The 14844-nt window shown below is 45.5% G+C and overlaps 5 protein-coding genes and 2 non-coding genes across 7 annotated transcripts; 4 read left to right on the forward strand and 3 right to left on the reverse strand.

Moving 5' to 3' along the window:
• Positions 1-197: 197 nt before the first annotated feature.
• On the forward strand, positions 198-763 carry COX4 (cytochrome c oxidase subunit IV; the record flags this gene model as incomplete). Its single annotated transcript, XM_076685723.1, has 2 exons — positions 198-199; positions 256-763. Coding segments are annotated over 2 exons (510 nt in total).
• Positions 764-5417: 4654 nt separating this feature from the next.
• Positions 5418-6758, reverse strand: FMS1 (flavin monoamine oxidase family protein; the record flags this gene model as incomplete). Its single annotated transcript, XM_076685724.1, has 1 exon — positions 5418-6758. One exon carries the CDS (start codon positions 6756-6758, stop codon positions 5418-5420), a length of 1341 nt encoding a protein of 446 aa, XP_076540015.1.
• A 1730-nt stretch (positions 6759-8488) lies between these two features.
• On the forward strand, positions 8489-8582 carry tRNA-Arg(TCT). Its single transcript is given in 2 exon segments — positions 8489-8526; positions 8546-8582. It is a non-coding gene; the product is annotated as a tRNA-Arg (tRNA).
• Positions 8583-8850: 268 nt separating this feature from the next.
• Positions 8851-10113, forward strand: TRVA0_028S00694 (uncharacterized protein; the record flags this gene model as incomplete). The annotated part of the gene is made up of 1 exon (XM_076685725.1): positions 8851-10113. The coding sequence occupies one exon, from the start codon at positions 8851-8853 to the stop codon at positions 10111-10113; it is 1263 nt and encodes a 420-aa protein (XP_076540016.1).
• A 178-nt stretch (positions 10114-10291) lies between these two features.
• ERG25 (methylsterol monooxygenase) lies at positions 10292-11270 on the reverse strand (the record flags this gene model as incomplete). The annotated part of the gene is made up of 2 exons (XM_076685726.1): positions 10292-11189; positions 11266-11270. 2 exons carry the CDS (start codon positions 11268-11270, stop codon positions 10292-10294), a joined length of 903 nt encoding a protein of 300 aa, XP_076540017.1.
• A 1492-nt stretch (positions 11271-12762) lies between these two features.
• Positions 12763-13311, forward strand: TRVA0_028S00738 (HIT family protein; the record flags this gene model as incomplete). The annotated part of the gene is made up of 1 exon (XM_076685727.1): positions 12763-13311. One exon carries the CDS (start codon positions 12763-12765, stop codon positions 13309-13311), a length of 549 nt encoding a protein of 182 aa, XP_076540018.1.
• A 1098-nt stretch (positions 13312-14409) lies between these two features.
• tRNA-Ala(AGC) lies at positions 14410-14483 on the reverse strand. Its single transcript has one exon. It is a non-coding gene; the product is annotated as a tRNA-Ala (tRNA).
• Positions 14484-14844: the final 361 nt, after the last annotated feature.

The raw sequence follows: 14844 nt of genomic DNA on the forward strand, positions 1-14844 counted from the left end.
TATAGTAGGTGGAAGAACGTGAAAATTAAGTTAATTAAGTATGCATGGCGTGTAGTTTGATTGGCTGGCCGGCTCTTCTCCCAATTAGAGCGAAGCAAAATCTCAGGTGAGCGAAGGATTTATTCACACCCCATTGTCCTTTTGAAATTTCCCCCAGGGATCCCCGACTAATAACCGCAAAAAAGGTCATAGAAACGATGTACGTGAGGACTTGTGCCGTGGCAATTGCCGGGACGAGCTAATTGAGAATGATAGGCTTTCGGCTATTCGAACGCGAGCTCTTGTTGGAGCTATCCGACGACCAATGGTCGTGTCTCGAGCATTTGGCACCACCCGAATGATGCGAAACGCTGCCTCCGAGGAGAAGCAGGTCAAGATGCGAGAGCAGTCTGGCGGTGCCTACTCCCTTGAGCAGGTCTCTGGCCCAGAGAGTCTTATCGGTGCCGGTTCCGTGGAGGGCGAAGTGCCAACTGATTTCGATCAGGCTACTAACCTCGAGCGATTGGAGATGCTCGGTCTCATGGCCGGTGTTAAGGTCTTCGACCACACGCCACTCGATTCCTCCCGAAAGGGCACCCTGGAGAACCCAATCATTGTCGACAGTTATGAGAAGTACCGATACGTGGGCTGCACTGGCTCCCCAGCCGGCTCCCACGAGGTCCTGTGGATGCGGCCATCCGCTGATAAGGTCGGCCGATGCTGGGAATGTGGCTCTGTCTACAAGATTAACTACCTCGGCATTGAGGATGAACACCACCACTAATAATAACGTTTATTGTTTGTCTCTCACATTCTAATTGGAAAATATATATAGCATGAAGAATAACTATCCAATGAGCTTGTGTCTCTGAGTATTATTGTCCTCGACCACTTGTAGCCGCAAAGCCAGTGTGGTGGAAAAATCATCTGATCTTTGGTATTGCATCAATCCCTCGCGATTCTATTGGGCGACAGCCTGCAACGAGCTTTCCTTGGGGGGGACTAGTCCCCCCAAACCCCCCTGAGGCTCCGCTGCGCGGAGTTCTTTTGCGAAATCAATCGTCGAAGTGGAGCTACGGGGAGTTTGACGGGCAAGAGTCTAGTACAATGAGATCAATTTTGTTGAGGAAAGGTTTTTATGATGTCATTTCTGTGCGGAGGGTTAATAATTATTTGCTTGTATACACGACCAGATGGTTATCATGGATATCAGTCTCCTACCCCCTGAGACTCCGCAACGCGGAGGAATGGTCCCCTTCCGGTCTCCCTAGATGAATTCAATAATCAGGTGGGATTGAAGTGCTTCATTGGTCATCATAATATCATGATGAGATTATGGCGCACAAGCACGTAGCCTATGTACTGGTGGAGCACTTGTGCCGCCATAACCGTGTGTAAATTAGCTAGCCGAAATTGAGTGCTTCGCATGTTATATCCGAAATGTGTAATGTTCAATGAATACTCCAAAATATGTGACAACTACCGTATTCGAAGTAGAGTTGATGTCTGGCCCTCCGATTGAAGCTTGGCTGGAAGATGCGGAGCTCCCCTTATAGAAAGGCATAGCCTTTATGTTTTGCCGCGCAAATCCTGCCGAAGTACGTAGTCTCTGTACATTGACGGTATTGTATGTCCTCCATTATTGATTCGCCGGGTTTTAACTATCTGGTATTTATAATGGGTTTTTAAAAATCAAGTGTGGATAGCACTATCTCAGCAGATGATAGCGAAAGATTTCTTGTTATAGTCCCGTACGGGACAGCTAGTCTATTCACTCTTCAGTTAGTCAAGGTAGCAATACCAGTAATAAGTATGCGTCAGGAAAATCGTGGCCAGGCACCCAAAAGAAGAACCAAATGTCAAAGAAAGTGGCAATGTGAGAATGGTCCCTGTTTAATTCAGGGGGGGGGGGGGGGGTTGCTTTCGTCTATGAATTCGCCATGCTTTAGCTGGGTTCCTTCTGAATGACGAAGTTTAGCATCCTTAAGCGAATAAGTTATACCGGGTCTTAACAAATATAAAGGTCATTCAAATAAAAATCAGCATTTGCTTGGTATCGAAGGTTCTAAATGTGTACCGGTATCGCAACCCATAGGCCCTCACCTTTTTTCTTCCCCTTGAAATATGAATTTCGTTGCTTATCCATCTGGTATTAGACAAAAAATAAGCCAATACAAATGACACCTTAGTGGCCTATCGATTGATTGTTAAACACAGGAGAACGGTTCATAAAATGAACATCTATCGGGAAAAAACGGGCGAAAAGGTTATCCAATCGGAATATCCGTATAAATTCTATACGTTTAAAATACCGGCCCCATACTGAATTCTCGTTTGTTTAGGTACTACTGTACTACGTATTGGCAAATTGCATTTTGCAGGAGGCGTATATATAGTAATAGCTGACATACATATGGCGGAATGATTTCAATGCGCCGAAAAAAGAATGTATACTGTACGTGAGTGCAGCACGTAGTAAAGTTCTAGGTAGTCACGAATACGACCGCCCGAAAGCTGAGGCGGATAATGCCGGAGAAATGCCTGACTTGATCTTTTTTGGATACCCCAGTACTCTTGACATAAAATTGTTAGCATATGTATGATGGCAGTGATGACGGAAGGAGAGCCCCGATAGACCCTCGGAATAACGCTACTACCGTTAATATACGAATATTGGCCGGCAATCGGTACCATTAGAGCCCGGCCCTGTTTCTCCGACTCAGTGGACCTAGATATCTTGCTTCCAGCTACCGGTACGATCTCGTTACGGTTACTTGTATAATCACTGTGAAATGGCAGACGTCCCATTATTTAGAAACGTGGGAAAGAGCTTAAAAAATGATGTGCTCCATCTCGCTCCTCCCTGTTCTTGCTATCATATGGTATGCAATGCCTGTTGCTCGGCTCATCAGTACTAGATCTATTCAGATGGATCTCCTCTCCGGATGAACCTTATGCCCCACCAATCAGAGACACGAAGATTAACCTTCTAAATACACTCTATTCAGCAGCGAAACACCGTTTTGCTAGTGATTCGAAACTGTTCAGGTGATATTACAAATATGCCCACGGTTTTCAGTGACCACTGCAGACATATCGCAATTAAAACCGGGCTATATGAATTGCCGGTTGGCAACAGGGACGGTAGATAAATGTTTGGCCCAGCCCGCCGGAGGGGCCCATCACGGATATTTCTAACCGAAGCAGGTTAGTAGAAGTCAGTTTCAGTCCGTCATTTACTGGCACCTGAGATCGTTTGGTATCTCATCAATAAATAACTACAGGGAGAGCAAAAATTCGGGCAAGTATCGGGGTGTGGCATATTAAGGTTAGTGGCAGCGAGCTGTACTTTTTGCATAGGCCTCTCGAGGCTTTGGAATTATGCATGCAACTTTGCTTTTGGATAGCGCTGGTGGTCAGAGTGTGTGTGTGTGTGAATTACGTGTGGGTTGAAACTACTGTAGCTACAGCAGATCAGATCTGCCGTAGAAATTATATAAGAGCAAAGGGTTGTCTGCAGAACTGAGGGATACGAGGGAAACCTAGTTACTTGCGGTGGGAAGGTGTGTAGTATAGACGATGTCCCCATGGCATCCATATCAATTCTCATAGCCACAATGGTGCGCATTGCGGCATTACTTCCCTTCCACCCGGGATCTAATGATAAGATGACAGTACGCGAACTGCTAGGGCTGAGCCCAACCAGATTGGCTGCTCTGCGGCAACTACGCGAGTTCGACAAATTGATGCGACTCATTGAGGCTGAACGGGATTATTGTGGACGTCACCAGCATGGCATGGGTGGGGCAACCGTGGCCTTCCCAAAACCCATTGTGTTCCACAACGACGAGAATCTCGATGGTCTTTGGGTTGCAGAATGGTGGGCCGTGTCTGTAGATCGTTATTACCGCTGGAGCCGTAATGATCTGGGCCATGTCGTCGTGTCCTTGGAGCAGTTTCTCGGTGGAGAACCTCGGCAGTGGTACATTCGAGTGCTCAAACCCACCCTGCTTACGAATTTGCCAGCCTATTCTCTGCAATTTGTTCTCGACCAATTTCTGGCTCGATACGGCAAAGGTGAGCCGTATCGACTGCCGGGGACTCCATGGCCACCACAGCTAGGATCATGATGCAAAACGTCGAAAAAAAGAAAAAATAACGAGCCGGTTCCGTAGAAATGAACGACAGCAATCGTGGGGCGTAGCGGAGGATTCCCGTAATGATTATCCGAACTCCGTGTCAGCTCTCCCTTTTTTTTTTTTCGTGTCTCTCAAAATGTGTGGCTTGTCTGACGGTACCGTTGAACTTGCATACCAACCAGCAGCAATCAAGGCATATGCAGATGCAATAAGCTGCGAAACAAACTACCCTTACTAATACGTATCCCCTCGTTTAGCAGTAGTTCAGAAGCAATCTACTGCTGTGCCGCTCCTATAATACCGCCAATACTAATGGTAGATTTGAGCAACTCTTCCTAATATATGCCCTGCCTTGCATATGTATATCAAATAGTACGCGAACCTGTAATATTAAAGATATATGGCAGAGTTTTCATTTTGTTCACCTGTCTTACACTGGTCTGAGATGTTGCATGACCTGTATCCCATAATGTCGATCAAGGACTTTATTCCGCTGTGATAAAGTTACTGGGCAGAGAGATAGCATTACTATCACTGTACTGCAGATAATGGGCGCTGTGCAAATCATCGGACAAACTGAGGAGCCGATCCTGCAATCCAAGCAAGCAGGTATGCATGCGTGTACTGCAATCTATCATACAGTACCGCACATTTAAAGGCCGAGACTGTTAAAATTCAAGCGCATTTCTCTCGGCTTTCTCACGGCACATGAGGTGCGGATTATACTATTCTGTAGATGCCGCTCTATAGTACGCATGCCTGCAGAGGAGAGGAGACTGTCGCAACACCCCCATAGTTTTGGCTCAGCTTTAACTGGAGGGTTACGTGATCCCGATCGACTGTGCGTTTTCGGATTTAAAGTACCTTTCCAACCATCGTGCGTTTAGAAATTTTTTTATCCATCCACTTAAAAGGAACAGATCAGCCTGAGTTTCTTCTGTAATTACTGAATACCTGGCAAATATATGCCATTTTTTTCCTACCAATGAATGATACCGGTTTAGCTCAGGAATGCTCCGAGCGGAAGACTTTACTCTATAGACCAACCAACTCTGTAGGCAGTACGTATTTGGAATGTACAATAATAGGTTACCGATTGGCCAGCCCTGAGCAAAAAAAAAAAAAAAGGTAGTGGCCCATTCTCGAGGCCGCTCTAGTCCCCTGTGTCAATAAAAAATGCTTGTGAGAGACAGTTGCCGGTTCAAGCTTTGAAAACACCGTCGGGGTAGCCGATGTGTCCCTGTCTCGGGCGACACAACCCGAACCGACTCTGTCTTGTGGAGCGACAGCTCTTCCTCGTTAATTCGTCTGCGAAGCTAGAATAAACTGCGCTTCGCGCCTGCCACTTGCATACGCTCCGTGAACACACCCGTTATATGCCAAAGTCGTATGCTCCCCAGCAAAGCGCACACGGCCGCATCCGCTGACAAAAGGTCCGATATAGGCCTCCGCTGCCTGGCCTGCGCAGAGAGCAGAGTAAGAGCCCATTGCGTATCGGTCCCTCGTCCAGCGAGTGACCATGACATGCTCAAATATTATGGGCACGGTGTCGTCAGTGCGTAGAGTTTCGAGATAGGGCATCAGAAACTTTTCTACTGTCTCCTGCCGCGCCGTTTCAAGATGTGCAGTTACGGGTGGAGCCATCAGCATTATCAGCAGGGGCTGTCCATCATAGATGGTGTATCCATTGATGAAGAGCAGTGGCCCCGAAGGAGTTGTTGGCTTCTTACCATCGGGCAGTATCACCAGGCGGTCTGCGGTACGCGTCCAAAAAACGTGCTTAAATCGCATCACGACCTTCCCTAGCTCTGCATACACACTGGTGTTGATTACATGCTGGATGTCTTGGGGTAGCTGTGGCTGGAACTGGGGCATTTCTTTTCGCAGTACTCCAAGTGGGATAGTGACAACTACGTAGTCACCCTCATACACAGACGATTCATCTTCAGTGGTGCCGTTCACTTTTCGTGTTTTGACGACAACGCGGGTGTCAGTGTAATCAACCTCGTAGACCTCCTCCTGCATCTTCAATTTAAGTTGCATTTGGTCGATCTCGGAATAGACTTTCTGTACCAGTGTCTTATACCCTCCTTTGACGTAGGCGTCGCGCCCTTCGTGTTCAATGGCCTCAGATGCAGGGATCTGACTCCAGGGAATGCCGTGATAAAGCTCCAGATACCGCGCTACTTGCAGTGCTCTTTTTTGCAGTTTCTCATCTCGCCTCACAACTGGGTGTCTCTCGATAAACTCTAGGGTGAATTGCTCCAGAGAGATTTTGCTAATGTCACGATGGTGGGCCTCGTCGAGTGCCGCCTGGGCCATCAAGTCCTCCAGCAGCCTGTAGGTTTTATCCATGGGCCCCAATTCCCCCTCTTCCAACGTGTAAAATACATAATCACTGTCGTCATAGTATACTTCTAGATCTATCTCAAGCGCTTTGAAGAAGAGCTCATTACCCAGACTCCCGTGCAACCACGATGCCCCCAGGTCAATCTTATTCCCTCCTTCGTCCTCCATAGTGTCAATTCGCCCGCCAATTCTATCCCGCGCCTCTATCATCACTACCTCTACCCCTGCGTTGCTCAGGTCGACTGCGGCTTTTATCCCAGCTATTCCTGCACCAATAACTATAACTCTCATCTTGGTCTAATGGCGTCTTGGTGGTTGTGGTGGTGGTGCTTATGAGCATGTGCAGCCGTCGCTCCCAAAGGCATTTATTTATGGTACTTCCAGCCGCGCATGGCCTGCTTGCTCACAAATTGGCTTTCGTGCTATGGAAATATTTTGGTAGTTCGTGTTCGATAGCTTGTCGTCGGACTGAAAGTATAGTGATAGCTCGACAAGAACAACAGCGCATAGATTAGTCCAACTCATATATTCACTTTACTTACTTTCTTTTCCCTTGTAAAATCTCACTTCAATAATTTGTTAAAAAAAATGCCAGCTAACCCTTGCAACCTGTATCAATATTGGCAGCAAACTAAAGAAGTTCGTTAATTGATCAATAAGTCAAATCATTTGTCATATGGAAACTTGGTCGATACTCGCGTATCAAGTTCTATATCTCATTCAGCACTCTTTACTAGTAGTATTATACCTGGTAGTGGCTGAACTCCATTTATTGTGGGATTACCGGTACTTGGTCGCATTCAGATTTTATTACAAATTATCTTCCCGTATACCAGATACCGTAGTACACTGAGATATATATACCGGCACTTTTTCATCATTAGAGGATCTATTACATGTATACCGGTATTTAATCATTCGTTACTGTCATTTGTAAACTTCCCATGGTATGCGCTGAGATATAGACACGCCAATTGATCCTTCTTACCCATATCAATTAATTACTGTGAATGAATCGTCTGTATTTCGAGCCCGTTGCGACTGTGTCACCAAGTTAGGCTTATATAGTACATAGTACATCAATATATTTGTCCGCTAAGCAGACATTTCAACATATTATAACAAATCAATGAAAATCAAAAACCTTTGGTTGATGGGGCCGATTTCCTCAACGCCTGAGCGCTAATGGCACGAGGGAAAACCCTTTCTTCTAGAGCAAGAACAGGTGGAACATCATAGATGACACCGCTCCCGCAAAAAATACCGGGGAAAAGACCTGTGCCAGCCACCCAATTGTGGGAATCCATCTAATGAGATTGTCGCGGTATGGAGTCCCAGAAATCAGCCACCGCTATCAGGCCCTCCTTCGTATTGCGCAGGGTCCGAAGACTGAGATCTGGCAAGGAATTGAAGTACTTCGCACGCTGGACCTCGTAGTCAGCGCACTGCAACAGGATATGTTCGACCGTTACAAATTCCCCACACGAGCATTCCCAGCTCTGTGTGTTGTTGTTGATTTTATAAAAGTATGCTCCAAACGCCCCAAATCCTGTTCTCAACTGCATGGCCAAGCTGAGAGTACCTGCTTGGTCAATCGTTTTGAGAGATTTGTTGTCATGCTCGTAATGCCATGGCCGTGATGAAATTAAAGGTTATCCAAGATCCTCTCAAGTTCTTTCTCAATGCGCAGCAAAGCAAGTCTAATGAAAATGGCAAACAGTGCCTTAGCAATGTTGTGTAATTTCAGAGAAAGCGGTTTAGCATTGCTGTTAAACTCATCAGGTATCTACTACTACTTGCACTGTAAACAATTACCCAAATGAGTAAGGTACTTTCGTCATCCTCTATATAGGGATAAAATCATTCAAAATACGGTTAAAAGGAATAAAAACCATTACCAAGCATTGGTTAACTTGCTTTTATGTCCAAATCACGTGAAAATCACGCAAATATCACGTGATTTTCACGTGACTTCAACAGTGGCTTTTGAGTGTCAGAAAATCTGTGAAGACGAGCTCTATGCCTGCATAGCGTAATGGTTAACGCGTCAGACTTCTATGGAAGTCTCTTTTGATTGAAATCTGAAGATTCTGGGTTCGAGTCCCAGTGTGGGTGTCTTATTTTACGATGCATTAACGATTAAAGTGTTATTAAATAACACTAATTCACTACACGCGGCTGAATTTTATGGCCGAGAGCTCAAGATCGATATCCGCCCCTAAATATATATAACGCGCTCTCCAACGATTCAATTTATAAATATATGCATACGCGTATTGATCGCGTCATGAGCGAACCGCGATCACTAGACAAAATTTAAACCACCATATATATCATAGAACCCGGGCCCCTAGGCTTAAAAAGACGGTATACACACTGCAATATGTCAAAGACAGACTTATACAAAAAATCCATTTTAGAAATAAGCCAATCGGAGCCAGAAGACCGGATAATATTTGTCGGCAAAGTTAGCTCACTTAATAAGGCCGGGACTTTCACACATATTCAGGTTTGTGATGCGTCTGGTGGGAATGTGGCGGTGAGCATTAACACCACTGGCGATTTCGACCGTCGTCCCTTTCCAAGCGAGGTCCAGCCAGGCGGTATGATATTGTTCGTGCGCTTTAAAGGATGTCGAGTATTGGGGCTGACGTCAAGCAAAATCAGCTTTCTGTTTTACCAGGATAAACCCGGTGGGAACTATATTCCATATGCCAGGTTTGACAGCATAAGGAACCCCAGTTCGGCTCAGGCCCAGATGCTCGCAAGCAGTTGGGTGCAAAGTGAAAAGCATGCTACATCAAGCGGCATTGGTAGTGGAAGCGTACAGGAATTGCGTCATATCATCATGAATAATCCCTCGCCGAAGGCCTTATTTTCTATAGTCGTCTCTGTTGAGCAGGTGAATGGAGTTGAACAGATGAAAAAAGGCCATTATCGACGAATTAAAGTGACGGATTACTCAATGCACACGCCGATTTATATCACGGTGTACGATGGAATGGCCCTACTACCGATATGGGATCGTGCCAAAAAACTGGTGGTATTTATAAAGGAAGTATCTTTTACTAACTCGGGAGAATGGTATGGAAAAGTTCGCGAAAGCAATTCTCAGATAATCGAGCTGGCAGAGGAAAACTACCAAAATGAATACAAGAAGATCCATGCCAAGATAAATCGCGACACTCCAGATCTTGCACCTTTGCCAGCAGAGACGTCGGAAGATTATGAACCTCCAAGAAAGAGAGTCCATAAAGAACATAGCCCAGCTGAATCCATGAATTCAGCAGAGGAAGATAGTGGCACCGGAATTCAGTACAGCGCAATTACGATCCCGGCTTTATATTCTGGATACGTCATCGACTATTATCCTAAAACCTTCAGGGCATGGTTTAACAGCGATACCGGATTGCAGTTCCAACTTCAGCTGCGCGGACCGCATGGATTTGAGTACTGGATGTCATTTACCCACAAGGTCGCACAGCTCCTGCTTGAAATTGATGACGTCGATTCCGTTACTCCTAAAGATCTTGAGATAAAAGTGACCCAAATGATTGACGATAAAGACGAGATATCTGTTTATGGGAGGGCGAAACTCTCAAGCGCTAGCAACGGCAGCTGCGTGTATGAAGCATGTGTGCCATGATCTCCTTGATGAGTCAAAATTCCTTGCCCTTGTGATTCGATAGGAGTGATAGTGATACTTTACAATGGTCCATAACACAACTATGAGAATTAGATTATCATTAGCACTATAGCGGGTCGTTTATATATAATTACATGGGTTCTGTTGGATAGAGAATATGTGATATCGTAAAGTATGTCTAGTCGGTCTTAGCAAGCTTAGCCTGCTTTTTCATGTCGGTTTTTGATTTTGGGTTGAACTTTGGGTTGGTACCAAGGAGAGCATCCCACCATCGGAAGGAGGAGGCGTAGTTGCCAAGGAAGTAGTGATGATGGTCATCGTGGTGGTCAGCACCAGCCCAGAATGGAAGGAAGTGGTGGAGGGACCATGGGAACTCATAGCCAGAGTGGGCATCAATAGCCTGGAACAATCGGAGTGCCACCCAAATGTAAACAGTCAGCATATGAAGATCCTTGGTGGCAATGACCCAGAAGACCGGGATGCCAACGGTACCAACGCCGAGCAGAGCAACCTCGATTGGATGAGCGTACTCGGCAGCCATTCCAAATGGCGCAGCATATCGGTGGTGCTGCTTGTGGATGTACTTGTAGAATGGACCGTAGTGGAGACCTCGGTGCATCCAGTAGTGCCAAGTGTCTTCAAAAATGAAGAAGACTCCCACGTGAAAGGCGATGGTCTTCCAGTCGGGGAATGGAACACCGATCTGGATCCCAAGATAGTCGCACACTGGGTGGAAGCCCCAGATCGGAATGGCCTCAACCATGAAGTGAGAGAGAAGAACCGATCTCATACACTCCCACTGCTCCTTGAGGGACGGCTGCTTGCTGTCCTGGATCTTGTACTTTCGGAAGTACGGGATGCAGTCGATGATGAACCATGGCAAACTTCGCCCAAAGTAAAGGACCTCGTGGAGGACGAAGAGCATAAGGCCAGTAGCCAGAACGTCATTGTTCATCCAGACATAGTACGACGCCCAGAGCCGCTCAAAGTAGTTGAGATGGGTGTGGAGCGCGGAGACCTGGTCCAGCGTATCAATAAATCCCGTACCAGCGGCCACGGTGCTGTTAATTACGGATCTAAATATTTTTCAGTTAGCTTTCAGTATGTCAGGGGACACCCCCAGGTTGAGGAGGGGAAGGGTACAATACGTACGTCATTTCGGACTTCTGGTGGTAACTATCTCTAGAAGGAAAGAAAGAATAAATGTGGTGAAAGTCCTACAAATTTTGGTCGACGCTCCGGGGCGGAAAGTGAACGTTGCACGTTGCAAGGAGGGAAAAAGTCGCCTAAAACAGGGGGGACGATCTCTCGGGGAGGGAATACGAAATAAACGACCAGAATTTTCATCTTAGGTAATGGGGTTGATGATGCTTACATAAAAGCATGCAGCCATCTTGCATTAAAGCCGCGTGCGGCGGCGTTCGCAGATGGTGAAGTCAGCAAGGGTGTTGACCTATTGACTAAGAATTAATGTGTTATTTAGTGGAGCTTTGGCCCCCGTGTTTATACCAAGAAGTTTTTATCAGATTTCCACTTGCCGATAATGGCAGTGAGAAAGTGTGTATGTTGTGGCAGACATCGTACGATATCCGATACAGGTGAAGGCTAACTCCGTCCCAGGGGGGTTGATGTTAGGTATTAATACCGGGTAATAATCTTGATTAAAGTCCGTTGCCTAGGGTGAAGGAGGACTAATCGAAGTACATGACGTTTCTAATATAATATAACAATATCCAGTAAAGGTAGACGGGGTCGATTTCCTCAGTGGTAAGGCCGCTGATAGCATGAGGGAAAACCTTCTTGACGTAGTGTTATTGATTGCGCGCAGTCAAATACCCGTTGTAAAGTCAATGGATCTGTAAAATAGCGCTAATATTCTTGATAGCTTGCTGTTTCTATTCGGTTTGCAAATTCCGGCTATCTTTGCTCTCAATTGTGTATGTTCTCGAGCTGTAATATTAGTGATTCAGAGCAGCCTCTAACCTATTGGCCGTTGCTTGGGGGGGGGGGGGGGGGGGGGGGGCATTTTATGGTCGGGAAAGCAAGGGGATGATTGTTTTAAGCAGAATTATTCATGATGGGCCAGACTTTGCCGGTAGTATTGCACTGATGCTGTTGATACTGGTTCTTCGGTTGGCACCTTACTTGGCGGCGTTAGAAAAGGCAATTGAATGGCAGCTGGGTGAGAGCCTATACATGTCTTTGCGGCTCCTTTAAAACACCTTTCCCATTGGACGCTGATTTCGGGAGCTTTACATCTTGTCGAGCGGAGACTCCGGCAGTTGGTTCCTGTGGGCATGGTGAATGCTCGAGCTTTTGTATCACTTCTCACAAACTTAAAAATGGCAAAAAAGTAGAAGCTGGGCTATCAATAATAAAAAATTAATTTGCTAACTACTTACGTCATGGACACACACACACACATCGCGCTATAATACAAGTAATCGATGTTGGCGGCATGATGAGAATGCATTGTACTGTTATCAATACAGTTCAATTACCTGATAATCGAAATCATTTCAATTAATTGTAACGAAGCTCAATTGAGTGCTTTAACGCCGCTTAGATCATGCAACATCAAGTTAGCATGCGCATTTGAACTCCCAACTTTACTCCCAACCTACCTTCCCATTCTCAGTTCCTAGCGCGATGGATGGCTGTGTGTTCTGCGAGATAGCGAACGATAACCCCGCGAAATCGGGCCAATCCGCACCAACTGTGTTTTTAGCAACCGAGCTGGTACTTGGATTCCTAGATATACAACCCTTGGTCGCTTCAGAAGCTCATATTCTGATCACTCCTAGAAAGCATTTTGCTACAGTTGACGAATTAACGGCCGATAAACATTCTGCCGCGGCCCTTGGTATTGCTCTCGCCGAGGTGTCTCGCGCGCTCAGATCAATAGTCAACCCCGCAGCGGCATTCAACATCGTCCAAAATAACGGCAGAGAAGCTGGTCAGATCATCGATCATGTCCATTTCCATATCATTATTCGAGGAAATTCATCAAGCAAACCGATTACCAGAATAGTGCAGGCGTCTGAAGCCCCCGATTTTCGCTCAAGAGTGTCTTACCAAGCTCAAGTGTATGGCCGGGGCCAACGGGAGGATCTTGACGATGACTGGGCCGATGAGATCGTTCCCAAGCTCCGCGAAACAATCAACAGGCGTTTCATAGATATTGAGCCCAGACTTTAGATGAATAGACCTTATGAATACGCTATACGACGACTTCAGCAATGACTCTAGCATATGTAATTTGCCTTTCGGCCCACCACATTCTAGCGCGCTGCCGTATAGCCCACAGGGTTAACTTCATCTGCATCCACCTCTACACAGCGTATACGCACATCCAACTCATTTGCTTTGCATTTTGCACATATGCTATGTTTAAATTTTTCCCTGTATGCTTATAATCGTGGTTTTCCAAGCTTGAATTCATGCTATAGCTATAGCCATTGCAAATCCGCGCTATAGTATACGACCGCGCGCGGCCGACCGATTATGCGTTTTTTATATATATTCATTACCATCTATATAACTGTCATATTAAAAGATTGATGAATTTATAGGTGTTTCTGAAGCGAAAGTGTATATATGAACGAAAACACGTGAAACCATGACCTCAGCTATTAGTCGACCAGTTTTTGAAGTCATGCACGCTGCATGTATATATAGGACGAAGTTGTATGGACGATCCAGAATTCGCGAAGATGCTGGCAGGTGAATGAATTCTTGTTATGAATTCTTAAGGTACGGTTGGTGAGCCAGGCCTCCCTCAACACGGGTCACAGAAACCTGCGCGAGCACGGGAACTTCTTCACGCACTATGAAAAGGAAGATGTGCGTGACAATATTTTTCTCTTCATCCACGCTTTAATTATTAGAATAAAGTAAGTCAAGCAATGAGTGTGTTATGTTGGAAGTCAAATATCAATTATAAAGTATATCTGATCCTAATTAATTTATACGAAAGTACAAGGTTAGACACCGAAGTGTCTACATTAAAGACGGTAAGGAAAGGAAAAGAGTAAATAGAGGGAAACGTGGCTTTTATAATAGCGATTGACTTCGGGACGGAGTTAATGCGTTCCGAGGAGATAGCGCATTCCTAGGAGTCTACTTTTCTGACACCCAACATGTTAGATGAATGGATCCTTATCCATTAATGAATTCTTTCTGTCGCAGCTATAGTATACCAGCTGGTTGTGTCAGAGACTTGGTCCCCGGTGAGTTCCTGCACTATAATATTATATGTATGTATGTCTGAGACATACATGCATAAAATTTCAAAAATGGACGACACCGGAATCGAACCGGGGACCTCTCGCATGCTAAGCGAATGTGATAACCAACTACACCAGACGCCCCTGAAGAATTGGAAAAAACTTTAAATGAGACGTTGAAAAGGTAAATTTTCTTGATTAGTCATCATTTTGAAAATCTGACTAATAATCGTAAAACGCATTATGTAAGCGAATGGATCGATCGGCCGCCAGTGGATACTATTGCATCGTAGAGTTAATTCTAGCCATCAAGAATGTTTCCAGTCCGTATACAGGCGAATACGTCATAGGTTGCGCAAATTAAATATGTTGCTCTCAATTTTTTGGCAGCATAGCAGCAATGGATTCTCCGCAAGCTCTTTTCTTTTATCTTAATAGGATTTATTACACTAAAACAGTCATAAGTCAATCCATGTTGAATGAATGGACCCCTATCCATTCTTTC

Source organism: Trichomonascus vanleenenianus (assembly GCF_965637985.1).
Source record: "Trichomonascus vanleenenianus strain CLIB 3782 genome assembly, contig: TRVA0_028S, whole genome shotgun sequence".
Lineage (NCBI taxonomy): Eukaryota > Fungi > Ascomycota > Dipodascomycetes > Dipodascales > Trichomonascaceae > Blastobotrys > Blastobotrys vanleenenianus.